General features: G+C 42.5%; 1 protein-coding gene across 2 annotated transcripts in view; it reads right to left on the bottom strand.

The window, feature by feature from the left end:
• The window catches only part of cacna1bb (calcium channel, voltage-dependent, N type, alpha 1B subunit, b), a 400044-nt gene that overhangs the window by 365434 nt on the left and 7065 nt on the right, over positions 1 to 27545 (bottom strand). For both annotated transcript variants that reach the window (XM_063211051.1, XM_063211050.1), the window contains exons 3-5: positions 26123 to 26382; positions 22647 to 22753; positions 18114 to 18253 (exon numbers count right to left, since the gene is read on the bottom strand). In XM_063211051.1, coding sequence (XP_063067121.1) covers positions 18114 to 18253; positions 22647 to 22753; positions 26123 to 26382 — 507 coding nt within the window. The remainder of the gene's footprint in view (positions 1 to 18113; positions 18254 to 22646; positions 22754 to 26122; positions 26383 to 27545) is intronic.

Here is a 27545-nt window from a genome sequence, read left to right as displayed (position 1 = left end):
CAGCCAACATATGTTTCAGGGGCCCATTCTTACCCCCAGGGCCCCTCATAATATAAGCCAATATAGGGGCCCTGTCAGATACCAGGTACCGATTCGGCCAACATGTGTTTCAGGGGCCCATTCTTATCCCCAGGGCCCCTCATAATATAAGCCAATAGGTCTACAGGGCCCTGTCAGATACCAGGTACCGGTTCAGCAAATGCAAGCCATTTGTCGGGCCCTGCAACAACATTATTCGGATCCCCAGGCCCTACATAACATAGCCTATACACCATTAAAGGGGCCCCTTCAAATAGATGAGTAAATACCCCATGTGTCAGGGCCCCATGTAACATTATTCAAGGGCCATAAAAGAGGGTTCAGGGCCCTATGACGCACTATACTATTTGATCTCCTCCGTCATAAATGAATGACAAAGCATGTGGCATATGGCATAAGGGCTTTATTGACACATATTACATAACATAACTAGTGTTCCATGACTTCAGGGGCCCAGGAGCAGTAGGTTATTCAAAATTTTTGCGCGGAGGCCTGGGCCTTAGGGCCCCCCCGGGCCCCCCCAGGCTCTTGGGCCCCTGGGCCTGGGCCAGGTAGGCCCGTTCAGTGATCCATCCTTGATTGTTGGCCTTAAAGAGTGGCAAAAACGGTCTTAAGGAGCAGGAGAATAATCAGTTGTTGTTTGAACAAAATCACCTTGAGGTGGAGTCAAAATATTACACTCTAAACACTGAATAAATAATTTAAAAAGAGCCAAAAGAGCCAGTTTTTTGAACGGCTCTTTGAAAGGAACGAGCCACTAAGATCCGGATCCCGTCAAAGAGCCATAAATCCCATCTCTACTGGTTTACCATCTAAAGAAATAAAGCAGACACTCACTTCCTCTGATGTGCAGTACAGTCAGTGGTTGGTCCATACAATGGCACTGGCCCATCATTTATATTTTATAACATCTAAAAATAATACCCCAAAGGAGTGTTCCCTCATGAAACGATGACTCACTGAAAAACAAACACCTCAACAGAGGTATTGCTTTTGCAATATCCTGCTAATCAGCAACAGAAATCTGTGTGAAACAGATGTCAGAAGCAGGAAATAAGGAGGCAGGATGTTATCAACAGATCACTGTCCGATCTACTCAAGAACCAACTGTTCGCATTACACTTCACCAACACCTCAGATTGTTCTGCAATGGCCTTCCCCAAGTGTGCCCAAGGTTCTGCCTCCGATTTTTTTCCCCAATTTCAAAATTCTGCTATCTACCACCGTTCTACGCTGATAGGAGGATGTGAAATGTGTTTGGTTTGCATTACAGGTACCTTGGATGAATGTTTGATGCTTAGTAGGGCAAAGATGAATCTGTACTAACAAAGACTGTCTGTGTACACATGTTTCCTTGTTTAGTATACAGTACATGTTTCATATTTGTCTGTGTGCTGTGCTGTTCGTGTTTATTGTTAATTTCATTATCATGTCTAAACAAAATTTCTCTCCTGAAGAAACAATAAAGGCTAATCTTATCTTATCTTAAAACCAGAATATTATTGAAAACGTAGTGTTGTTATTCCCCACTACTAGTTAGTCCATTATTTGTTGATAAGACGATGAAATCACAGCAACCACAACACCAGTTTAACTGTCAGCCAAGCCATGAAAAGAGAGCAAGAAGACAAACAGAGCAGACTAGTAGTGTGCCATAACTGAGAGGATGAAAACAGGAGATGACAGATGACAGGAGTCTGGCCACGGCTTGAGGGCTTTCTCAGAGAAATGCTCCCAAATACGACTACTATGAGTCACTGAGCACAGAGAGGCTCATTGGAGTGGAAAAGAAGTACACACACACACACACACACACACACGCACGCACGCACACACGCACGCACGCACGCACGCACGCACGCACGCACGCACGCACGCACGCACGCACGCACGCACGCACGCACACACACACACACACACACACACACACACACACACACACACTATTCTCTTCCTTTCAAACAAACTCAATAGATTCGCCCCTGTGTTAGTTGTGCACAGTCAAGCAGATGTTAATCTGGCAGCTAAGAAAGAGAGGTGGGGGTGGGTGTTGTCAAACTGATGATCCGTCTCTGTGCTCTCAGAAACTAGAGATGAAAATGGAATAAAAATCTTAAAGGTGCACCGTGTAATATTTTTAGTAGTTCACTTCCAGAATTCATGCTTCCCATTCACAAATGTTACATTTTTAACAAATATTTACCACCACCATTAAAGTCTAAGTATTCAGTATGACTGGGCAAATTGCATTTAACTGAGGGATCTTCTTCATGGTCCACCATTTTGAATTTCCAGAAATAGGCATTTTTAGCTGCAAAAATTACTGTCCTTTGGTCATACTAGTAAATATTGGTTTATTATGTATTAATATTCATGATAAGATCAAATTTGGGAATATGCAGCACAGTTTCAATTATCAGCATTGCTGCAATACCTACTGGCCACAGTCTTACACAATGCACCTTTGAGGAACTTCACCACAGTCTGCAAACGCACAGACACTGTCTGTTGTCTGCTGCCATTTTGGGCCAAAGGAAGTCATTTCGTCGTCTTTTTGCAATAAATTGCTCAAGTATGCACATGTGAAAGCTCACAGTGCCATGCCATAAGTGGTTTGAGTCTGCAAATGCAAAAGCCACAATCACTTTGTCCTCCAACATGTCGCTACCCACTCAGCACTTGCATATTTAATCTTTGCTATTTACATTTTCCAGTGTGAAATCCTTCCCCCTTTAAGTTCTTTCCTATAGACACTCCCCTGTTTGTCTGATAACGGGTCAAGAGACGATGCCATTTGTAACCTGATACAGTCCGGCATTGGCCATCCTTACGATAATAGACCATGGTTTTATTATAGCAATCATGTTTCTACCATGGTATGTCAAGGTTACTCTAACTTTTCTGAACCAACTATGGCTTATCCATGATTTGTTGCATTTTACCATCGTTTTATTATGAAAACTAACCATGGCTCATGGTTATTCATGGTTTTCATGGAACCATACTCAACAAGAAATGCACTCAGAAAGTGCAGACCTCTGCCAAGGAAGCTACTTGATAGAACATTAGCTATGCTACACCCTACTGCAGTAGTCAAGTCTGGAGGTGATCAATTAATTTCATGGCTTAGATTTGATCACCTACTTTGTTGTGCAGTTAGCCAGGAAATCCACAACCAGTTGCTTAAAAAAAAAAGAAAGAAGAAAAGAAAAGAAAAGAAAACTTAAATTGCATCTTTCCAAACAAAGAGATGAGTAAACATTTATGGCAGTAGGATCTGTGTTATTTGATATTTGTCATTACCAGAGTGATCGCAAACACTAGACATGTAATAAGGGGTGAGAATACACAAATGCGCATTTCTTTCTCCATTGGACCTTGGATAATGTCTCCCTCCTCTCTCTGGCTGAAAACTGGGTGTGAAATGGCTGTGCAATCTTGTCTGTTCACGCACCATGCTAAAGAGTCAGAAGTGACAATGCACCAAAGCAACTGACTGAACACTGCACTACAACATTAAACTAATGGGGAGCAAGCACATCTTCATGCTCGAATTGTTCCCTCTTCCTATTGCTTTTGGAGTGTTCGATTTTGTTTCCACGTCAAAGATTCCTTGATTGTACAATGTTGTTTTCACTCACTGCTTGACTTTTTTCTAAATTCCTGTCTGTGATTTCTCTGTACTTGGTCCAGAATTTTGTCCAGAACACACACACACACTTTGATTATTTTATGTGGGAGGACCAATAATTATTGAGAAACAATACAGCGCCCCAAACAATATTAAAGTACCAATAATGTGTCTTCTACATAAATGCAAAAAAAGTTTTACTGGTCTGAAGCCTATTCAGGGGTGCAAGTGGCATCTTCTCCTCCAAATATGCAGGCTGCCTATAATTGCAGATATTGAACAATACTTGGCAATCTGTTTTGCTTTCTTCTTATTTAGTCCAGCTATTTGCAAACCTCTGACACACAATTTATGAACATGGCCAAGGCTACCATAAATGAGCGCCACCATGGATGTTTTGTAGCCACTTTCTGTCAATGCATGAATTACTGGTTGAACCTAACACATTTTAACACACACAGACACACACACACACACACACACACACACACACACACACACACACACACACACACACACACACACACACACACACACACACACACACACACACACACACACACACACACAGACACACACACCCACACACAGAGAGACAGAGAGACACACACACACACACACACACACACACACACACACACACACACAGACACACACACACAGACACACACACACACACACACACACACACACACACACACACACACACACACACACACACACACACAGACACACACACACACACACACACACACACGCACACACACACACACACACACACACAACAAGCCAGGAAAGGAGTGGTGGACAAAGAGAAGCTTGCACCATATCATGCCAATAGTCACTCTCATTGGTGCCCACACATACACGCACAAGCACACACGAAAACATGCACACACACACAGCACTATAAAAAGGCTACAGGTCCACCTACAGGGCAAATGTGGCCAAGTGATGAATAGAGGAAAGTCAAAGTCAAAGTTCTTTATTAGCCATTTGTGCATGGACTAATAACTAGTAGCCCAGGCACATAGGAACTTTGTGCAGGCCCTCTGAGTCACTAAATAAATAGAGTTAAATAGAAAAAAAACAAGAGACATTCAAAAAAGTGATTAAAAGGGAGAGGGATCAAAAGAATCAAAAATGTTCTATGTCATGTTCTTCTTTGCCATTAGGGGTTGTACGTGCACTGCTTGTGTCTGAGCAGAGAGTTAGCTGGATGGAGTGGGTCTTTTATTATTCTCTCTGATTTCTTCTGGCTGCGCTGTACATGTATGGAATCCGAGGACGAAAGTGTGGTGCCTATAATCCTATCCGCAGTCTTGATTACTCGTTGCAGAGATTTCTTTTCAGCCTGCGTTACCATACCAGACAGTGATGCCTGTGGTGAGGATACTAGTCCTCTATAGGCCTGGGTGAGAGGGCGATGATTCAGTCCAGCCTTCCTAAGCATCCTAACAAAGTACAGCCTTTGCTGGGCTTTTTTCACGATGGATGTGGTGTTCAAGCTCCAGCTCAGATTTGATGTTACCGTTGAAGTACACAAGAAGATGGGTGCTGAAATGGGACAACAACCAATATTTTAGAAGCAAATCGACTTTAGAATGGCTTCATAACAATGAAATGCGCATTCTGGAATAGCCCAGTCAAAGCCCTGACAAAAAACTATTGAGATGATATGGCATGAAATCAAGAAAGCTATTCACTTCATTCATATTCACTCCAGACATCACAGAAACCTTGCTCAAGATGGTCAGTCTTATATAGAAGAGGGACACAAGATACATCAACATTGTTTTGTAAATCTGATCTGCAACTGGGGAAACGTCTGGTTAAGGTTATTGCGACTAATTGAGAGTTAAAACCTATTGAATGCAAAGGTGTACTTACTTATGCCTTGCTGTCCTATGAATGTTTACATCTTATGGCCAATAAAAATATGATAACATGTAAATGTTTGGGTGGAATTAGTTAAAGCAGACTCTGTTCCTTCTTGTGATTTCCGGGGAGATCAGGCCATGTTTTATGACCAATTTTGACTGAAATGTAAGAAATTTCAAAGGGTGTACAAACTTTTTCCCATGACTGTATGTCTGAAACAAAGTCTTTTTTATATCTCATTTGGAATGTTACTAGTATTTCTGGACAACAAATGAAAAGCTTTTTTCAGTCAGCTCCGTTGACTCACACTTATCCTCCACTTGATTGCGTGATCACCCCTTGGCAAAACACGGGAGACTTCGGATATTGATCATTCTCATCAACAGACCTTTTCCGATATTGGGGTGCGTTTCATGACAGTGTTGTTGTTGGAATTGAGTGATATAGCAGTTGTGATGAGTTATATTAACACATTGAATGGCATTTTACATAAAATTACGGCCCAAAGTTAGTCCCACACCATACGCATAATACGTGTGACTTTGATCTTAGATGAATAGAACTGACATAGATGGCAGTCAAAAACTTGTCATCATCTGGACATTTTAATCACAACACCAATGGCTTGGCAGTGGCACCAACCCAAGAACAATTTTGATAACTGTAATGATAGCCATATATTGACATCACAGCACTGACCCCGTCACCCTCCTCTCTGTACACCTTACGATATGGATGTGCAGAGACACAAAATAAGAAATATATATTAAGAAGCGGTAGATAAGAGAGAAAAAGACCATCAATGTCAGTAAGAGGAAAAGGGGGGGGTGAGAGTGAGAGAGAGAGAGAGAGGGAGAGAGACAGGGAGGTACATCCATGATCCAACAACGGCTATTTCAAAAGGTACTTCGATATCAATGACCATGTAGAGGGCCAGGCGGAGGGGAAAGTGAGGTGTGGGGTCCACTTTGAAGCCACCTATTGTTGACTGCATCCTGGGGCCGATGAAAGACCTGGGGGATTTAATGTGGGTCTTTGAAGTGAGCTACCTGGTGCTGAACTGGATAAAAAATTAAATGGGGGAACAGAGAAGCAAAGAGGGCAGTGTTGACAAAATCCCACACCTGATGCTGAGTGGCAACAAGTGTAACAAAAAGCAACACAGACCATTGAAGCAATGATTTTCTAGTAAAATGATAAATCAAACCATGCCTATACAACGCAAAAGAGTGTACTCAAGTTGGGTCTCCTAAGGGGGCGTTGTCTACGCCTTCTTCTTCTCTTTCTGTGGCGTTTGGTGTCAGTTTGCATAAGATGTGCACTACGTGCCATCTACAGCACTAAGGGAACTCCAAACTCCAACCTCCGCTGGTCTCCTAAAGGGGCATTCAACATGACAAGACATGATCTCGTAAAAGTATGAGCGTCGTCTCTACTTAATCCAATGTCTCTGGTTGAACCACATGCATGGATAGTACATGCACACTCCTGAGGTGAAGGCCATAGACAAAGCTAAACGGGGACTATACAGCCCGCCCAGGGGGCGTTGGGGAACCCTTGTCGGGTGTTGAGAAGCACACAGCTGAGAAGGGGTGGTGCTTAGTTGCCATTGGGGACATTTGTCTGTTTTAGGCTTTTGATGAGGTCAAAGGGCCATCGTGAAGGCTTACGATGGAGTCCAGGGGGCGTTTGTTCAAAAAAAGGTTGAGAACCACTGACATAGCTGGTGGCAGCAGTCTCCTCTGAGAACTTTGACGTCCATGACCACTGCAGAAGCATCCGCCCGGACGACGACATAACAGGCAGTGTGCTAAAAGCCACTGTTTAAATCATTGTTCAACTCAAGGCTGTGGTGGCACTGTGATTTCAATAGATAGATATTTTTCAGCCATATTTGCGTTAAGAATCTTCACTGTTAATTTCTATGGACACTTACACCACTGACCGGTCTCCTTATACCCATACCGTCTCTGACACAGGTAAACATTGTGTTCTAAACCTCCGATCTTCCAAATACCTCTCCATCTGCTGGCCCACTAAATGCCCTGCCTCTCTGGATAGTGGAGGATTTTTCGGCATCTTGTTTTCTTTTTTTCTTTTTTGTTGTTGTTTGTTACTCGCACTCAAACCAATTCAAGATTGCCCACCACTCAACCCATTTTAACCTAAGCCCTTTTTGGGAAAAGGTGCCATCTCCCTATTAAAACCTGAATATCTCAGCCTCCGAAGCACATAAAAACAGGAAATAAGTTTCATTTAAAAGCTGGAACCGTAATTTTGCACTAGTTCATTCAGTTCTAACATACCCAAATTTTTAATAAAACAGCTCAAATCTCAAGTCGCTCCAGGACACAATGGATGAATGTCCGAGAAGATGTCTGTGGCTTTGCGAAATGGTTTTTTTTTTTAACATTTAACAACATGCAATAAACACAGAATAAAAGTATGCTTGACTAAAACATTTACTTCATATCATTCCATAACTTGAAAAGACATTACATTGAGATTATTTCAGAACTGAATTTTACGTATTAATCTAGTGGGGGATGTTTTTGGTGATAATGGGATTAAATCATTAAGTGATATTAAACAAGAATTTGACCTTGATAAAAAGGAATACTGGACATATTTACAACTCTGTCATTGTATTAGAGCTAAGCTGAAATCTGTCCCAGACCCTCCATCTGGCTTTCAGGAGGTTTTTTTTATGAAACCTGGCTTTAAAAAAGCCTCTACTTTCTACTGGCTTATCAGAGAAGCACAAGCCCCCAAATTAGAGGGACTGAGGTTGTGTTGGGGAAAAGATTTGGGCACGCCAATTTTGGAAGATACATGGAAATGGTTGGTCGAATCTTGGCACACCTGTTCACGAGAAACACAATCTCAGCTCATTCAGTATAAAGTGCTCCACAGAAAGTACTGGACCCCCAGTAAACTGGCCAAACTGAAACTAATGGATAGTGATACTTGTTAAAAATGTCAGAAAGAAACTGGAACTGATTCATATGTTGTACGAATGTGAAAAAAATAGTGCTCTAGGATGGGATTGTGAACCTTTTAAGTTATGTTTTTCAGTGTGATCTCTCTGCATCACCAGAGCTATGTATTTTTGGTTTGCTGCCAGAAAACATCAAAACAACAAAAATAAACAAGTTATGGGTGCGTCTGATGACTACATCAGGATGTCGCAGGGTCATTTCACGTGAAATCAGACACTTTCACTTTCAGACACAATCCAGACACACATGGATTAATAGATGTCACTTCCGCTTCCGGATCAAGCTATTCCCGTCGAGGAGCTACTCGGACGAAATTAAGTTTCTTCTCGTTTTTCTCCTAAAATCTTTGTCTGAACTTACAACTACAAACAACTGATTCGATGTAGTGTTACTTTTGCGTTACCTTGTTATCACTCTTACAACAACATAAACACATAGGCTAACCTCCCCACCATCCAAATAGATTTTTTCCACCAGGCTAGCCCACATAACTTTTTTCGCGCCGAGCCCTACTCGGCTTTAGTTTCGCCTCACCTCATAGTCAATTTTGCAACACTACACCAACTATCTCGCAAAAATAACCTTTTCTGCTGCATCCGCAGACCTAATTATGGCCAACTCTACCTGCGCCTGCAGTGATCTAGCTAATGCTAATGAAAGACTAGCCAAAGCCAACATGACGATTGAAACACTTAGAAGTGACATTCGCCGGCTAACTTGCGAGATAGTCATAAAATCCCATAACACCACGTTGAAACACCAAACCAGTAATACTAGCGCCAACCTAAACTACACTATCTTTTCTCCCCAGTCACAGCAAACACCAGCCGAAGTCCCCCCCGAATCCACCGTGCTCCACTCCCGCGCGTCGTAGCTGGACGGAGGTGGTTAACGGCGGCAGGGGAGTACTGCAGAAATGTTCACCACCTCTAGTGACTAGCAATCGTTTTTCTGTACTTGACTCAGTCATCGATGCAGAAACTGACCCTGTCCCCCCCTCCCACCAGGTGCCCAAGCCTCTACCACAAAGAGTGCGACCCAGTAGCCGCCGGACCCTCGCTACCCCCAGGCAAATCACCCGAGAGGCAGCCTGCCCATTCAGAACCCCGGCGACCATCAACAGTCCTCATAGGATCTTCGATGGTTCGCCACGTAACCCTACGAAACGCCCAGACGTGGTGCCTACCTGGAGCTCTCGTAGCCGATGTCCAGTCGAATGTGCCGCACGCGCTGTCACAGTATCCTACTGCCACAACTCTCATCGTCCACGCAGGCTCCAATGACATCCGGCTGCAGCAATCTAAAAAACTTGAGTCTGATTTCCTCTCCCTTATTAATACCCTTCGCAGCACTGGAAAAAAATACGCTATCTCAGGCCCCATCCCCTCTGTCTGTTTCTCTGCCTTCCAGTTTCTCCCGAATTCCGCCAACTGCACTCGTCTGGCTGATGAGACACTGCCGCCAAGAAGCCATTCCCTACGTTGAGAACTTCTCCGCTTTCTGGAACCGCCGAAACCTCTTCGCACGAGATGGAAGGCACTTAAAACAGAGCTGGTGCTCGTCTCCTCGCGACCAACCTGGAGCTGACCCTCGAAGCCCATCGGTCCTTGGATTGACTAACAGGTGTTTTAAATCCAAAGCACTACACCAACTTAGACACTGCGTGCCCAACAGAGAGTACTCCACTAGCTATCCACGCTGTCACTACCCGTAGGAAAGCTCGCAGATGTAGACCCTCTGGTTGTGTACACAACAACCTAATTACGATTGCACCTGAACGCATAAACAATAGCTCTACTACTTTGAATGTTAATGCTGCATTACTTAACGTGCAGTCCTTGACCAACAAAAAGCTTCGTAGTAAACCAGCTGGTCTCGGACAAAAACATAAGCTTCATGCTTCTTACCGAAACATGGCTTAAAGACGACGGGGCGGCTACTTTTATTGAGGCTTGCCCTTCCGATTACAAATTCCTTCACGCCCCGAGACCAAATAAACGAGGCGGAGGCGTAGCCATACTTTTCTCCAACAAATTTAATTGTACTAAGATGAATCTGGGCTCTTTCTCTTCATTTGAATACATGGCAATGAGGGTCCAAGCAAACCTCAAACTGATTATTTATTGTTCTGTACCGTCCACCGAAATTCTCTTCGTCATTTCTATCTGATTTCTCCACCTTCATGTCAGACGTACTTACTAACTATGATTAAAGCAATAATTGCTGGCGACTTTAATATCCACGTAAATAAATCAGATGGACGCAATAGCCAAGTCTTTCTTAGACACATTAAATGGATTCGGTCTCGTCCAGAATGTCACTGAACAGCCTACCCATCGGAAAGGCAACACACTTGACCTTGTTATTTCACATGCGCTTGATATCAACAATATATCGGTCACGGACGTCGGCCTCTCCGACCACCACTGTGTGTTTTTTGATTTTGACATTTCAACACAAATTAGCACACCCAACAATGTCATTCACAGACGACGCATTAATGCCTCTGCTGAGCTTAAGATTTCAGACCTCATCAAATCGGGTGACCTACTAAATGGTCACTGCACACCTGATGAAATGGTTGATAGCTTCAACAACAACTTAAGAGGAATTCTAGATAACATAGCTCCAATTAGAACGACGACAAGGACCAGAGCTAGGTATTCACCTTGGATGAATGACTCACTTAGAGCCTTAAAAAGAAAATGCAGAGTAACCGAGCGTCTTTGGAGGAAAACTAAAATTAGAAGTCCATAGACAATCCCTTAGGGATGAGATCTCCTCCTACAATAATGCGGTACGCTCAGAGAGAAAAGCATATTTTTCCAAAATCATAACAGACAACCAGCATAATGCGAAAGTTCTTTTTTCCACTATTGACCACCTGCTTAATCCAACACATAGCAATAACAACCTAAATGCAGCATCACATGCCAAGTGCGAGGAATTTGCTAGATTTTTTAATAAAAAGATTGCCGACATTAGAGAAGGCATCCAAGGTGAAAACGCAGCAATCTCTGTCGCCCACTCAGGCGATACACCGAGGGGAGGGTTAAACCCCCCTAGGAGACCTGAGAGCTTCCAAAAGTTTTGTCCAATTACAGAGGACGACCTCTGTAAAATAGTCAGGGAAAGTAAGCAGTCTACCTGCAGCCTTGACGCGATCCCCACACATCTGCTAAAAAACATACTTGATTGCTTAGCAGCACCTTTACTGCAAATTGTTAACACCTCTATGCTTACAGGCATTTTTCCAAGCTCATTCAAAACAGCCATGGTAAAGCCACTCCTAAAAAAGACAAATTTAGATCAGAATTCTTTAAACAACTACAGACCTATATCAAACCTCCCCTTTATAAGCAAGGTACTAGAAAACGTCGTATTTAAACAGCTTAATCAACATCTGGCTGGGAATGATATCTTGGAAAAATTCCAATCAGGCTTTAGAGCCAACCATAGCACCGAAACAGCACTAACCAAAATAATAAGTGATCTTAGGCTCAGCACTGCCGCAAACAAAGTTTCAGCACTTATCCTCCTCGACCTCAGTGCCGCCTTTGACACGATAGACCACAACATACTAATTGACCGCTTTGAAACTTGGGTAGGCTTGTCCGGTCACGTCTTAGAGTGGTTCAAAACATATATTACAGGAAGGCAGTTTTTTGTCACCATCGGAGAACACGTCTCCAACAAGTATGATGTGCCTTTTGGAGTTGCTCAGGGTAGTTGCTTGGGCCCTCTCCTCTTCTCTCTCTATATGTTGCCCCTGGGCTCCATCATCAGAGAGCACAATGTTGATTTTCATAGCTATGCCGATGACACTCAACTATATATCTCTGTCGAGCCTAGCCAAACCACTGCCATTCATGCCTTGACTAAATGCATGTCTGCCATCACAGATTGGATGAACAGTAACTTCCTAAAATTAAAAGAGGATAAAACTGAAGTGTTGCTCATTGGGCCTAAGGAAAAACGTGCAAAACTCCACTCAAGCCTAGGTGACCTAAGCATACACATTAAAGATAAGGTTACTAGCCTAGGTGTGGTCATAGACTCGGATTTGAGCTTTGAGCCTCACATCAACAAGATAACAAAATCTGCTTTTTTCCATCTTAGAAATGTTAACAAATCTGCGCGGCTTGGCCCCCCAACAAGACGCTGAGAAAACTTATTCAATGCCTTTGTCACCAGTAGGAATAGACTACTGCAATGCTCTCTTCTCTGGTCTCCCAAAAAATTAATTGACAAATTGCAACTCATTCAAAATTCTGCGGCAAGAATCCTAACAAGAACCAGAATGAGAGAGCACATCTCTCCTGTCTTGGCAGACCTGCACTGGTTACCTGTCTCATACAGAAATCGACTTTAAGATTCTGCTCACAGTATTTAAAGCATTAAATGGACTTGCCCCTAGCTATATCTCAGACATGCTCTCTTTTTATGCCCCTGCTCGAGCTCTCAGGTCCACTGATGCCAAGCTGCCCCCACCCCCCGCAGAAGAAGATCGGCGACGCCGCATTTGCCTGCTATGCGCCAAGAGATGGAACGCCCTCCACCCCCCATCGAGATCCGATCAGCCACCTCCGTCGACTCCTTTAAGAAGCAGCTGAAGACCCACCTCTTCATCCTTGCCAACTCCTAGCTGCCAAGGCGTCATAGTGTCCCAGCTGCCGCAGCGCCCTTACTACTCGCAACCAGCCCTGGCAGGGGGCTCCCCTAGGTGGCCGCTGGTCTCTGCCTGAGGTTTCTTCCTGACTATAGGGGGTCTTTTTTTCTCAGACTTCACTGAGCTTTTTTCCCCCTTACAAACTAAGAATCAAGCGAAAGGGAGTTTTTCCTCACCCCTGATGCCACCAGGGGCCGCACCTGAGCGCCCAATCTCTGTGTGACTATCTATGACTTATGATAGGCCCAGCCACTATGGACCTTACACATCTAAGAATCCTGGTCCTATCCTACGTTGACCTTATGACTCTACATTCTCTGTCTATCTCTTCTTCCTCTGCCTTCCTGCTTTTTCTGCCTCTCCTCTATACCTCTCCTTTTAAATCTATCTCTAAAAATGTTTTTTTTTTTCATTTGTTAAGCACTTTGAGTTACATGCCTTGTATGACACAGTGCTATACAAATACAATTATTATTATTATTATTATTACTTTGGGACCTGACCGGCACAGATTTCAATCATACTTGCTGTGCTTGTTTAATAGCAAGGTAGCACCCAAGAACTGCATTTGTGTGAATCTGACACCAATATTAAAGGAGAAACAGACTATACAAAGAAACCAGACATTTTAAAATATGAGTTTTTTTATATTCAATTTTAAAAATTTTAATGCATCATAATTCATCTTCTGAAGTTTGTTGTATTCCATGCTGTGTGTGTAAAGCCAGAAAAGAGCTTTCAAACAACACCTCAGGCATCTTTTTGTGACTTACACTGACTGATATAATAAAGGCTGAATGTATAGTGTCCTGCCATCATATGTAAACCTTTGCTAGTCTGTTTCTCCCATTGGTGTCAGATTCACACAAATGCTGTTCTGGGGTGCTACACTGCTACTAAACAGGCACAGCAAGTATGATTGAAATCTGTGTCGGTCAGGTCCCAAAGTGTCTGATTTCACGTGAAATGACCCCGCATTATTCTGAGACACCGGAAAGCATCTGCATCCTGTTCATTTAAGGAATGGACTGAATTAATGTAAAAAATTGCCGGGTATGAGCGGGTCACCGTCAGTGTTGGGGGGAGGGAGGAGGTGTTCAAGCGGATTTGGGGGGCATTTTTGAATTATTTAGAGGGAGTGGAGGTCGGTGTCGTTGTTCTTGATGTTTGTGAAAAACTTTGTTTTTTGTTTGTTTGGGTTTTTTTTCTCCTTTTTGTGTGTTTCGTTCCTTGTTTGCTGTCTTTGTTTTGGTGTGTTTGTTGTTTCTTTTTTTTTAATCAATAAAAAAAGAACTGAATTTTACGTGATATCATTGTATAGGCAACTCCTGTCCATTTCAATGTGCTGTTGTATTGCTCACGCTACCCTTAACTTGACAGTAGGTGGAGAAGCCGCAGTTTTTGGTTCAGCCCTTTCCGAGATATGAGCTATTCATTATGGGGGCAACTCTTGTTTACATTTTTTTAAAAATGAACATAGGCATACTCCCAATATTTTCCCAAAAGGTATCACTGTTTGCTAGCTGTCTGCTGATGTTTCACAACCTTTTGGATGTTTTTGGGAATAAATAAAAAATGTTGAAATGTAAACAAAAGTTGCCTCCATTACAATGGCTCATATCTCGGAAAGGGCTGAGCCAAAAACTGCGGCGTCACCGGGTACTGACAAGTCCCGGGTAGTGTGAGCAATACAACAGCACATTGAAATTGACAGGAATTGCCCTTTAACTCTCTCTGTCATTTTCTAAATTACTTTGGACAAATCATATATAAAATGGGAAAAATTGTCAGCACATTGAAAAAGAGGACTGGCGTCGGAATTCATCAAATTGTAACGCGTCACAATACTTCCTGAGTGACGGTAATGGCAATACTATTATGAATAGAGTACTTAAGTAATTATTTTGTTACTCATAATGTGGCTCTGATAGTAACTGCTTATTATTTGTCTCAGGTGTTCTAGATCAGCTAATCAACTCCCCTTGCTCCTCATTGGTCTGTTTCAAACTCTCCTTGCTCCTCGTTGGTCTGTTTCAAATTTGGTGCCTTTTAAAGGAACACTCCACCCATTTGCATTAGGCTTTCCATTGCTAGACACCCAGTCATACTTTTTAATGGTCATGCAACACTCTCTCAATTCCCCCTGAGACAGGAGAAATCCATATTAACCTCTTAACACTTCCTCCTACAATGATGTAAAAATCGTCATTTTGCATCATTGTAGGAGGAAGTGTAAGAGAGGTGGATTTCTGTTGAGACTACAAGCCTTTTTCCCACTCTTTCAACCCCACCCATAGGGGGTTGGACCTAATGCGCGAACAGACCTATCACAGATCAGTGTGCCAGTGCTTTTGAAATCACTGGCATTGAGGCTCCAGTAAGTCACTGGCAGAGCTGCCTGGTGTGGCCTGTGGAACTTGAACATTGCAATGCATTATGGGGATTGTTGTCACAAATCCACAAGCACTAAAAAGTCATTTTCTGCCTTTTCTCGGCCAAGAAGGCACCAAATTAGAAATGTATGATATTACTGTACTAGATATATGACCCACTTTCAATACATATTCATGTCTTCACCGGTGGAATGCCCCTTTAAAAGTTCTCTGTTTTATTTCCAACTCTTGGCTGCTCGCTTCTTCGCAACCCACCACCTCCCCAACTCCACCTTGTCATGTTTGATATGGCATCCTTGTCATGTTGTCTGCTCTGTTCATGGGGGAATTTTTAGCTCTCGTAATCTTAAATTGGGTGAGTATTCCCTACTGCACGCACACACGCAAACCTCATAGTGCTGTTGGTATGCAGCACATTCAGTACACATAAGAAGAGGGTCATGGCATGGGCATGAGAGAGAAGAGGGCAGGTGTGAGAGGAAAGTCCACATAGACCTTGATAAATGTGAACATTAACCTGACTCTGTTGGGTCAGCCGAGGATAAGACATGAGCTGTTGCCCAGACAACGCAAGACATCAGTATCCCAGGTGACCAAGCTCCACTGATCCACATCAACGCTCATTCGGACATGTAAACACAGGCACACAGGCACACAGGCACACACACACACACACACACACACACACACACACACACACACACACACACACACACACACACACACACACACACACACACACACACACACACACACACACACACACACACACACACACACACACACACACACACCCCAGTGGTGGCAATTTCATTCCATCATCAGGCTGCATGGTTTTACCAGGACAATGGCTTTGTTATCTAACCAAAGGAAATGATTGCCTCTCTGGACCACTTGTCTTCTCTCTAGCCAGTTTCTGGCACTGCTGTGATTCTCAACACTTTTGTTTGCACAGCTGGACACAGTACAATCAATCCTGCTAAGTCTAAGTCCATGTCCCTTCTTTTTACTTTTTTCCGTCATTCCTTGGCTCTCTTTCACACTTTCATTCTCTCTCTCTCTCTCTCTCTCTCTCTCTCTCTCTCTCTCTCTCTCTCTCTCTCTCTCTCTCTCTCTCTCTCTCCCATTTTCATTACTGAGATGGCAGACCATTGGTCTTCATGCTGCAGCTGATTTATGGGGTTTGTTCACTCTGCAGAATGGCCCCCATGATTTAATAAATTCAGTCCGTCCTTCTCACAGTGCCTGGGCCTTCAAACAGCATGTAGCTGCCCATAAATTGTGATCTTCCTTGTTCTTCACACACATGCGCACACGAGCACACACGCACGCGCGCGCACGCACACACAATCTGTGATGTGCTATCTGAAAATACAAATAGCAGCAAGGGAAATGTCTCAACACATGTTGGCCCATCCTAAGCAAAAGAGCAAAAATGAAAAAAAGAAAGATGGTATTAAAAGGTCTTTCTTGCAGTACTGCCAAGCGTGAATGATACAATGGTACTGCGGTGATCATTATGATAATTAATTTTGTATCATACTGCTCACTACATACCTAAGGCCTATGGCAGAAGCGGGGAACCTTTTTCATTCGAGGGGTCACTTCCAATTTTATAAAGGGCTGTACTATGAACACAAACCAGGATTTCCCCCTGCACTTTAGGCCTATATTGAAGGCGGCTACATCTTCAAAAGACCCCACCTTCATGAGGTCCTCTGAAAATGTAGGCTAACTTAACTGTATTGCAGAGGAAATTGCTAAGATTGTTTTACAAAACATGTCATATTTCATGTGAAACTGTATTGAAACTGAACATTGAAATTATATCAGGAGCTGGATAAGACTGCATCACGGCTATAGGTTCCCCACCCATGGCCTATGACTAATAGTGCATACTGGTTAAACTGGTTAAGTGGATGTACAGTAGCTAGCTAGCATACATCTTTTGACAGTTAATAGCATAAGAGCATGTCTACATGATGTAGACAGAGTAGCCTTTTTGTCCCACGGTGCAGGGCTTGTGCAGTGGCCGTCTGGGCAGCCCATTCAAACCACCATTGAAATAGTTGAAAAGGGATGATTATTCTTTGCTGACCTGAGTGGGCTGTAAAATATACCTAAAGCTAAAGCATATTGTACAGTAGCTAGCATATATCTTTTGACACCGCCTGCATGTTCCCAAATCCTCCACGGTCGCCCTGGCTGTCCCCAACTAATAAGCATAAGAGCTGACAGGAGTATTTACTTGGAAAAACAACAAGTAGGTTTTGCGTGAGCCACACACACACACACACGTAAGAACACGCGTGCACACACACACGTAAGAACACGCGTGCGCACGCACACACACGCGCGCACACACACGCGCGCGCGCACACACACACACACACACACACACACACACACACACACACACACACACACACACACACACACACACACACACACACACACACACACACACACACACACACAAACACACACGCATACACACTCACCCTGTGAGCACGACCACAAAGTCCATTACGTTCCAGCCATTGCGGAGATAGGAGCCTTTGTGGAAGACGAAGCCCAAGGCCATGATCTTGATCCCGGCCTCGAAACAGAAGATGCCAATGAAGTAGGGCTCTGTGTCATCCTATAGCGGGATGGATAGAAGAGGAGAGGAGAGGAGAGGGGAAATATGGGTGAGTTTTCCTTTGTTGTAAGGAAAAAGAGAGACTACTGAAGCATGAAAGGTCCCAATGACAGTCCACAGAGTGCAGAGATGGACAAGCATAAGAGATGGTCCCTTTTCACTCTTCTATGACACACACACACACACACTCACGCAACATGGGTCAATGAATATAGATAGATCTCCCAAGATGAAAAGGACAAGACAAGGAGAGAGAGAGAGAGAGAGAGAGAGAGAGAGAGAGAGAGAGAGAGAGAGAGAGAGAGAGAGAGAGAGAGAGAGAGAGAGAGAGAGAGAGAGAGAGAGAGAGAGAGAGAGAGAGAGATGCATATAGTGTGGAGCACAAAACAGGGACATCACCCAAGAAGAGGAAGACACACACACACACACACACACACACACACACACACACACACACACACACACACACACACACACACACACACACACACACACACACACACACACACACACACACACACACACACACACACACGACTTGCAGGGCTGGGGATACTTTTCCATACAGGAAGTGTGCTATGAACTGCTGGGACTGACGTTTTTTTCATGTCGCTAATTAAAAATGGACATATTGCTAAGTTGTACAAGAAGAACTATGTATTTCTAATTATTTCCGGAATTTATGCTGCCCATTCACACGTTATCTTTTTCATTTATCTTATTAATCATCTTATCTTTTTCATTTTCATTTCATCTTTTCCATTTCAACATTTACCACTGCCATACTTGAAATTACTTGTGATGTAGCTGAACAAATTTTTACCTTAGGTTGATTGAAGAAATACATAAATTTGATCTAGATTAGGGAAAAAAAAAGAATTTACGAGTAGATTACCTGTTTTACATGTATATCATTCTTTAAAGGGAGTGGAGTGGGTAGCCCAAACAGTGACAGACTCAAGTGCCACCCCACCCTACCCTTCCTCCTCCATCTCTGCGGGACTAGTGGGGTGGCACCACAACACAGACTTGGCGGGTGACTTGGCTCACTAGCACAGTTCTACCACAGAGAGAAGTCAAGCTAACACATGCTCTTAGTCAGTCAGCCTCTGCAGAACTACCACGCTGTCCTGGCTTTGATCCAGTCCTGAAAAGAGAGGGAGGAGGAAGGGTAGAGTGGGGTGGTCCTTATGTTTTTATTTTATTTGTAGTTTATTTGGCAGGGACAATGCAGTGCACATTGTTACAAACATGACATGGCAGAGCCATGACACAACTTGCAGATGTGAGTACATGGAAGGTTTATAGCTAGATAGCTAATTAGCAACCTCAGTCCCTGTCTGCTAATTAGCAACCTCAGTCCCTGTCTGTCACTGTTTTGGGTAAGTAAGAGTAGAATTGCTACAGCATTACCACTCATCCATGAAATGCTCAAAAACAATTGATTGGTTATGAATGCCCATTCTTTACTCAGAGGAACAGTCAACAGCACGCAGCTTGTCATCACCCTATCAGAATATTGGAGTACAAGTTACAAATAAGATCAGTACAGCAACTCTGCTTAATGTAACTGACCACATCCACTTGGAAAGACATGTCCTGTACAGAGGTGTCAAAAGTTTAAAATAGAAACAGTTTCCTTCCAACACAGGAAACTTATCTGAGTAATAACCAGTAGACCTGTGTACTTGTATTACAACCAGCTGACTGCATCAGCTGAGTTTTTAGTGTTTTTCAATAACAACACAATCTATATACAGTATCCCATTGCTGTAGGTAAAATGGAGTAGGCCTAAATGTATCTGCTATTTAATATCACACACAAGTGTTGTACTTACTCCAAAAATGTACTTTTACTTTTGACACCTTTGGTCATGTAATAGTTATCGTACTGCGTAGCAAGGTTGATATAGTGATTTTAAGATTGTTTCATCTAACTTTCAAACAGTGTGGTGACCTTTGCCATTCAGTATTGGGAGAGGGTTCTTTGTGTTAAAAACAGACACATGGTGAAAAAAATCACACATTTAGGTTTTGAAATAACTGGAACAGAAGTTAAAACAGTCGGGCACATTTCTGATGAGCACACTACAAACTTGTCCTTAAACATATTACATGATCCATCCCACCCCCTTTTCTTTCAATACTCCCACTTCCCGTCAGGACTCAGATACAGGTTACCCTTTTTAAAGACAAATAGAGGGTTAACATTCTTTGTTTATAGAGGCATGAAGTTAAGTTCAGACATATTAACTTTAATATAACTAGACTGCATTTTACGCAGAGAAAATTATATTAGTATGTTTGGGGCTTATGCATTCAGACACAAGCAAGAAAGAGCGATCTGTGTGTGTGTGTGTGTGTGTGTGTGTGTGTGTGTGTGTGTGTGTGTGTGTGTGTGTGTGTGTGTGTGTGTGTGTGTGTGTGTGAGTGTGTGTGTGTGTGTGTGAGAGAGAGAGAGAGAGAGAGAGAGAGAGAGGTGTGTGTGTGTGTGTGTGTGTGTGTGCGTGTGTGCGTGTGTGCGTGTGTGCATGTGTGCATGTGTGCATGTGTGCATGTGTGCATGTGTGCACGCGCGTGTGCATGCATGGGATGCTTCAGGTGCCTTTCAGCAATGGGTGGGTAGGAAGACGTAAGGGTGGAAATTGAACGTGCAACCCTCTGACAGACCAACAGGGGCCACAGCAGCATGCCACTGTTACCCAGGTGACAGCAGAGTTCTAAAGTTCTACAAGGCTGCATGTGTGTGTATGAATAAAAATTCGGTAACGCTTTATAATAAGGTTCTTCTAATGAGCGTTTATTGTCACTAGTAAGCAGGTAGTTATACCCTTACAAGTGCCCAATAACATGCTTATTAAATGTGTTAACATCTTATAAGCTTCTTATTATGTGTTAATAGTGGTATATTTTTTTAGTCTCATTATTTAAATCGGTGCACATATCCATCTTGATATGCTGACTAATACTAGATATGGAGGCGTCGGAAAAAAAGCCATACATTTTCCAGATGGCTGCCATGTGTACCGATTTTCGTGCTTTTACTCAAATAAAGTTACTCATCAGATGTTTACAACGTTAATAAGCATGTTAACAACGTTAATAAGCATGTTATTGTAAGGGTATTACTACCCGCTTACTAGTAGTGACTATAAATGCTCATTAGAAGAACCTTATTATAAAGCGTTTCCAAAATTTCTTAAGGTGACAGATTGGCAGTCAATAGCTGAATGATATGTGTGCAGCCTTATTTTTACACGGTCATATCTCCAAAAGTTTTAGAAGTTGCCATATGATATTGACACATGTAAATGTCACAACCCTGCTCTCCATTTCAAAGCTGAGATCGCTTTTCTAGGCCAAATGGTTCAGTTGAAAAACGGACATCTTCAGGCCTATGCACTGACCTGTTCACACACTCTTTTTGTAAATGAATGGGGTCACCTCATAGGGATTTTAAAACTGCTCTCTCGCAAACATTTTTAAGAATTGGATAATGATCCGAAAGGATAACTTCAGTCAATTTCAACATGCAGTTGTAATGCTCATACTACCCTGGACTTGTCAGTGACTGAGGTTTTTTTTTTTCTTCTTCAGCCTTTTCCAAGATCCTGGTCATTGTAATGGGGCCGGGGCAGCTGTTTGTTCACAAAAACATTTTTATTCATTCCCAAAAAACATCCAAAAGGTTATGAAACATCAGCAGACAACTAGCAAACAGCGCTACCTTTTGGGAAAATATTTGGAGTAGGCCTATGTTAATTTTTAGGAGTCTCTTTATTTTATTTAAAAACCGAGGACAGGTCACCCCTCACTCTAACTGCCAGGGCTTGTGACATAATCATTCTGAACATTCTACCATTCATTTCAATGAGGGGAAAAAACAGAGGGAAAATGTTGGAAAACTGAGTCTGGTGAACGATTGAAAGGGGGTAGGCCAGTAACAAATGCGACATCCAGAGCCCTTTTTGAGTCGGTCGTTTTGGCGTTTGAACCATGTCTCTATGTTGAACGCTGTGATGATTCAAAGCCGGTGTACATTCGAATGGCGAATCCCATAGGCCCGAGGTGAAATGGAAAAATGTAGACTAAGAAGAATAAACTGTTGGAGAACAATTAGTATGCTTTCCTTCGGCCTCGGCTTGCCCGCAAGCATACTAAATAAATGTAGGATTTGTTTTAATTATTATTGTCAGTATTTTTTTTTATCTGCTCATATGTTTTGTAAGTTTTTAGTCTTGTATTTGTCTGCTGTTGTAATTGCCTGTATGTCCAAGTGTTTATTGTATGGCTCCCAAAACACAAGACAAATTCCCTTCGGGGCATGAAGGTTTTCATTCATTCATTCATTCATTCATTCATTCATTCATTCATTCATTCATACAGTACTCACCAGGCGCTCTGACATGGGGGTCTTGTCTCCAGCAGGGAGGTGCTGCTCCAGAGCCAACACCACACAGTTGGCAATGATGGTAGCCAGGATTAGATACTCGAATGGAGTGGGACAGTCAAGGAAGGGTAAAGAAAGACATTATTGGCACCCATAAATGGTGCACTGTGTAATATTTTAGTAGTTCATTTCCAGAATTTACGCTGCCCATTCACAACTGTTACCTTTTTCACAAATACTTACCACCACCGTGAAATTCTAAGTATTCATGATGACTGGGAAAATTGTACTTCAACAAGAAAAGGGGCATCCTCTCTCCATGTCTGCTATTTTAAATTTCAAGAAATATATAATACATATTTTTAATATTCAAACTCAAAAGGTAAACACTTAACCTTTCCACATCAGCATACTGTATCAGTAGCAGTAGTGGAGAGTCCGAGACAAGGAAACTTTTTTTTACCTTAAATATAATAGTGCGTTAGACCCTCCGCCTCATGTTTCCTCATACCAACTGTACTGGACAAGTGTACAGTATTGTTTGTGGGATGTGATAATTAAGCTCATGATTATGTATGTTATATTGACTACCTGTAAGGGCTGTGTGTTTTATGGTATTTAATCATTTTCCAATGTTCAGGCCATGAGACTGATGATCTGTTAAAAACTTACTGATGAATAGATATGCATGTTTATGTTGACTTCTGATGTAAACCATTGTAAAATATTGTTCAGCTCTATTGTCGCCGATTGTTAAGGTTTTGGTAAGGGGGCCCTCTGGCTCCCACTTTGTATATGTATATTTCTTTCTGGCTCCCACTTTGTACTATATTTATACCACATGCTACGTCTGTTGTCTGTGGCACTTTATGAAGGACTTAGGGCCAGAAACGTTGTGCCATTAAACTTTGTTTGGGAACATAGAACAGTGGTATCATTTCCTCACATGAAAAAGGGATCTACTGTATATGCAATTGTTAATGCCGACGCATGGGCTTGTTTTAGTGCATTGAAATATTGACTGTTTGAAGGCGTCTGACCTCATGAAAAGGGTCCATATTGGAGGCTGCTCCTGGAAATGATCAATCAAAATGACTTACTAAGCATATTCTCATACATAATATCATTCAATGTGCTAAATATTAAAGAAAGAGAAAAGAGAAGAATAAAAACTATATCTTATCATAGATAGTAGATAATTAACTAACTGTCACCAAACGCAGATGGGAGTAAAGGTGTTTTTAATTTCTTTTTAAAACAGGATATTGTTGGTGCAGTTCTAATTTCAACATGAAGCTAGTTCCAGCATTTTTCAGCATGACTAAATGTCATTTCACCCTGTCAAGATGACCCTATGCACAACCAGTAGACGAGATTCTGAAGACCAAAGACATCTATTAGGATGATATTGCATATTTACAATATATTTAGGGCATAAGCCATTTAGTCACTAATAAACCATCAGATTTTTTTAACTCAATTCTAAATCTAACTGGTAGCCAGTGCAATGACCTACGTACTGCTAACAATGGCACATGGCCCTTGCTCTCACTCCCTTTCTCACATATTTAGTCTCTCTCCCTAGCTTGGTAATGTCTTCGAAGTATAAGTGTAAAAAAAAAAAAGGGGGTGGGGGCTGTTCACCACACCGCTCACGGCTTAAAGAACAGATTGCATGCCCTTCATTTCCACATGGCTGTCAACTTAATTCAGTAATCTCTCCGTCCCTTTCTTACCCACATGCATGCTTTCTCACTTCCAGTGGAGCGCAGCATTACAGTGGCATACATTATCAGTTAACAACACTATCACTAGCAACACAGTCTATCCATCCCATGAGGTACAATGGAGTAAATGGCATAACTCCTACTGTAGGCCCATGTAATAGTCCCTATCATGCGCTAGTGCTGTACTTACACCACACATTTATTTTAACTTTTGACACCCCTGCTCCCCTCTCATACAGACATAGCATCAAAATCTCTCTATGCATGTCGTGGGGTGTTCAGGAATAACAGGCCTATAAAAATTGGTAACTGAAGTTGGCTCCATTGTTTCCATGACATAGCCACTTGTCTGTTAGAAATCCTGCGTAGACTATTTCAGTACCACGGAGAGCGCTCTTGAACCCCAATAAGATTTCTAAAGATGCAAGCACAAAAGGTGCAATTAGTACATTTGAAAATCTTCAAAGAAACAGGGTTTAAGAGGGTTGCACATTCAAATTGCTTAAGTCAGATTACTCTATCAGTCTGTCACGTGTTTCACAATTTGAATGACAGATTGTGGCATGTTTTCAGAAAAAAAAGAAAATGGTGTTTTCCTCCAAGTGTTGCCAATCACATAATGAATCTCGACATTAAGCAGCTAGCCATGAACCATAAACCATCTACCATTAATGCACTGATAGATATGCAGCAAAGATAAAAGTCTACTTTTAAAAGTGAAATATAAGATTTGGTTAACTTGGTAGCCGGAAAATGTATCGATTAACACCCTTAATCAATCGTTTTATGCATTTTAAAAACACAACATACTCCTGACTGTAAGGGTGAGTGTCAGGGTGTTTATGGGACCTAATGGTTGCTTTAGAAGATGGGTTGCCACCATGGGGCAACCTGCTCAAAACCTGTAATGGATAACTGATAACATGTTGCCACCTTTTCAAAGTAATCTCTTACATTAAAAATATTACTTTATTTAAAAATGTGAGGCATTAGGCTACACTACTTCTGCATTACTTGAGTTACTCTTGCAAAACTAAATATGGATCTGGAATTTTACAGAGTAAATTAAGCTCATGAGTCATGACTCTTTAACCTCCCATCCATGAGGTGTTTCGGCAGCATGCAGACTAAAAAGTAGCTGGTTCAGGAAGAGCTTCTTTCTGAACACCAAAGAAATCCAGGTTACCTTAAATGTATTGTAACTTAAGTTAGCCTTGTAACTAGTATATATTACAGTATTTTGTTCGCTTACAGCAAAAAGTAATGCATTACAGTAATTAATTACTTTTGTAATGCGTTACTCCCAACACTGTTTGTCACACTAGTCAGAATACAATGGCATCATCATCGGCATAATCATCATCATCATCTCTCTCTCTCTCTCTCTCTCTCTCTCTCTCTCTCTCTCTCTCTCTCTCTCTCTCTCTCTCTCTCTCTCTCCTCTCTCTCTCTTCTCTCTCTCTCTCTCTCTCTCTCTCTCTCACACACACACACACACACACACACACACACACACACACACACACACACACACACTTTCTCACACAAGCACGCACACACGCACACCTGGATGAATGGAAATCTCCACATATATTTCCACAATGCCTGTAGCATAGAGGGCAATAGAAATCACTGGGGCTTGGGGAAGTAGATGTGAAAGAGATGTTGCTTTCAAACAAATCTTCCATTCAAACACAATTGCGACCTGTTTTCTGGCGTTGTCATTTTTTTTTTATCAACGGAAAGGATATGGCCATTCGGTTATTCTCTTGGCATACTTCCGTATCGCATTGTCCTCGCTGAAAATGAACAAGGACCGATTGACAGTAAAGCAATTCCGTTTTGTCTGTTTTGGATTGTACAAAGCCATTGTTCTGGCTCTTTGAGCCATCGACTGTTTGTACATCCTCTGGCCACCTGAAGGACCCCCTGCCCGGGCGCCCCCTCGTCCAGCGCCCGGCGGACCGCCGCCTCCATAACGGGTTGGTAGATCATCTCCAAAGCGAGCCATTCTACAGACGAACAAATCCAAGCAATATACAGAACGGCATTACTTACAATAGAAAAGAGAAGCATCACAACATAGAGTACACACTTGTCAGGACCAAAACCCTCTGTGTGTGTCGTTCCATGCCATGTGGCTATCGGAGATTTGCAGGACAGGCGTCTTTAGATAGCCTATATAATCTTGTTTTACAATATCAATCCATCCTTCGGCGTAGTGCGCCACGTAGGCTCCATGCGAATTGCAAACTTCACAGTCTCTAAACCCCACTTCCTTGAAAAGACAAAAAAAACATTCAATGTCTCGAAAGAATGACGTCCCATATCGAAAAAGCAAAACACGAAAGCGATGGAGACATGCTCAGAGTTGACACTTGAAGATAGCCTAATGTAAATTTACCCAATATAAACACATTTTAAAAAATCCCGATGTATTGTTCAAAATCCGCGCAAATATCCATTGTTTTGAAGACTCCCATTTGAGCACGGCAGACAAATCATATCCCTCATTCATAAACAAAATAGGCTATGACCGAATTGTGAACAGTCAACAGTCGTCCTGGTACGTCCACTTGGCGACGCACAAATGTCTAGGCGCTGGTCCTCAAGCCATGAATAGACGCATGTGACTGAAATTACCCTAACAGCAAGGCCACCTGCAGTCTCCGTCTGAATCAGGCGGGTGTACTCTAGTAATAGGCTATGCATTGGATAAAAAGAGCACCCAAGATTCTTAATTTTGTGAGTCTGTCGTCAATGTTTTATTTTCTGCACATCTCTCTCTCTCCCTCTCTCCCTCTCTCTCTCTCTCTCTCTCTCTCTCTCTCTCTCTCTCAGTGCGCGAGCGCGGGCGGGTGTGTGTGTGTGTATGTGTGTGAGTGAGTGAGTGAGTGAGTGAGTGAGTGAGAGAGAGAGAGAGAGAGAGAGAGAGAGAGAGAGAGAGAGAGAGACAGAGAGACAGAGAGAGAGAGAACATGTGTGCATGTGGTGTTTTCCAGTCTCTTTCAGGAGGATAAACAATTCAATGCCACAGGTGCATGACGCGTAGCCTACACTGCGTCTTACACTGAAACTATGGTTCTCTTTCAGTCGCTCCTTCGACTGCTCTCCTTCGGGTGATACTCATCCTATGAGTACCATCACGAATACCATTACCATCCCTGCCAAAGGC

The sequence above is a fragment of the Engraulis encrasicolus genome, chromosome 11 (genome assembly GCF_034702125.1).
Source record: "Engraulis encrasicolus isolate BLACKSEA-1 chromosome 11, IST_EnEncr_1.0, whole genome shotgun sequence".
Lineage (NCBI taxonomy): Eukaryota > Metazoa > Chordata > Actinopteri > Clupeiformes > Engraulidae > Engraulis > Engraulis encrasicolus.
The sequence above is the reverse complement of the archived record's forward strand: the minus strand, read 5'-3'. Positions and strand labels throughout refer to the sequence as shown.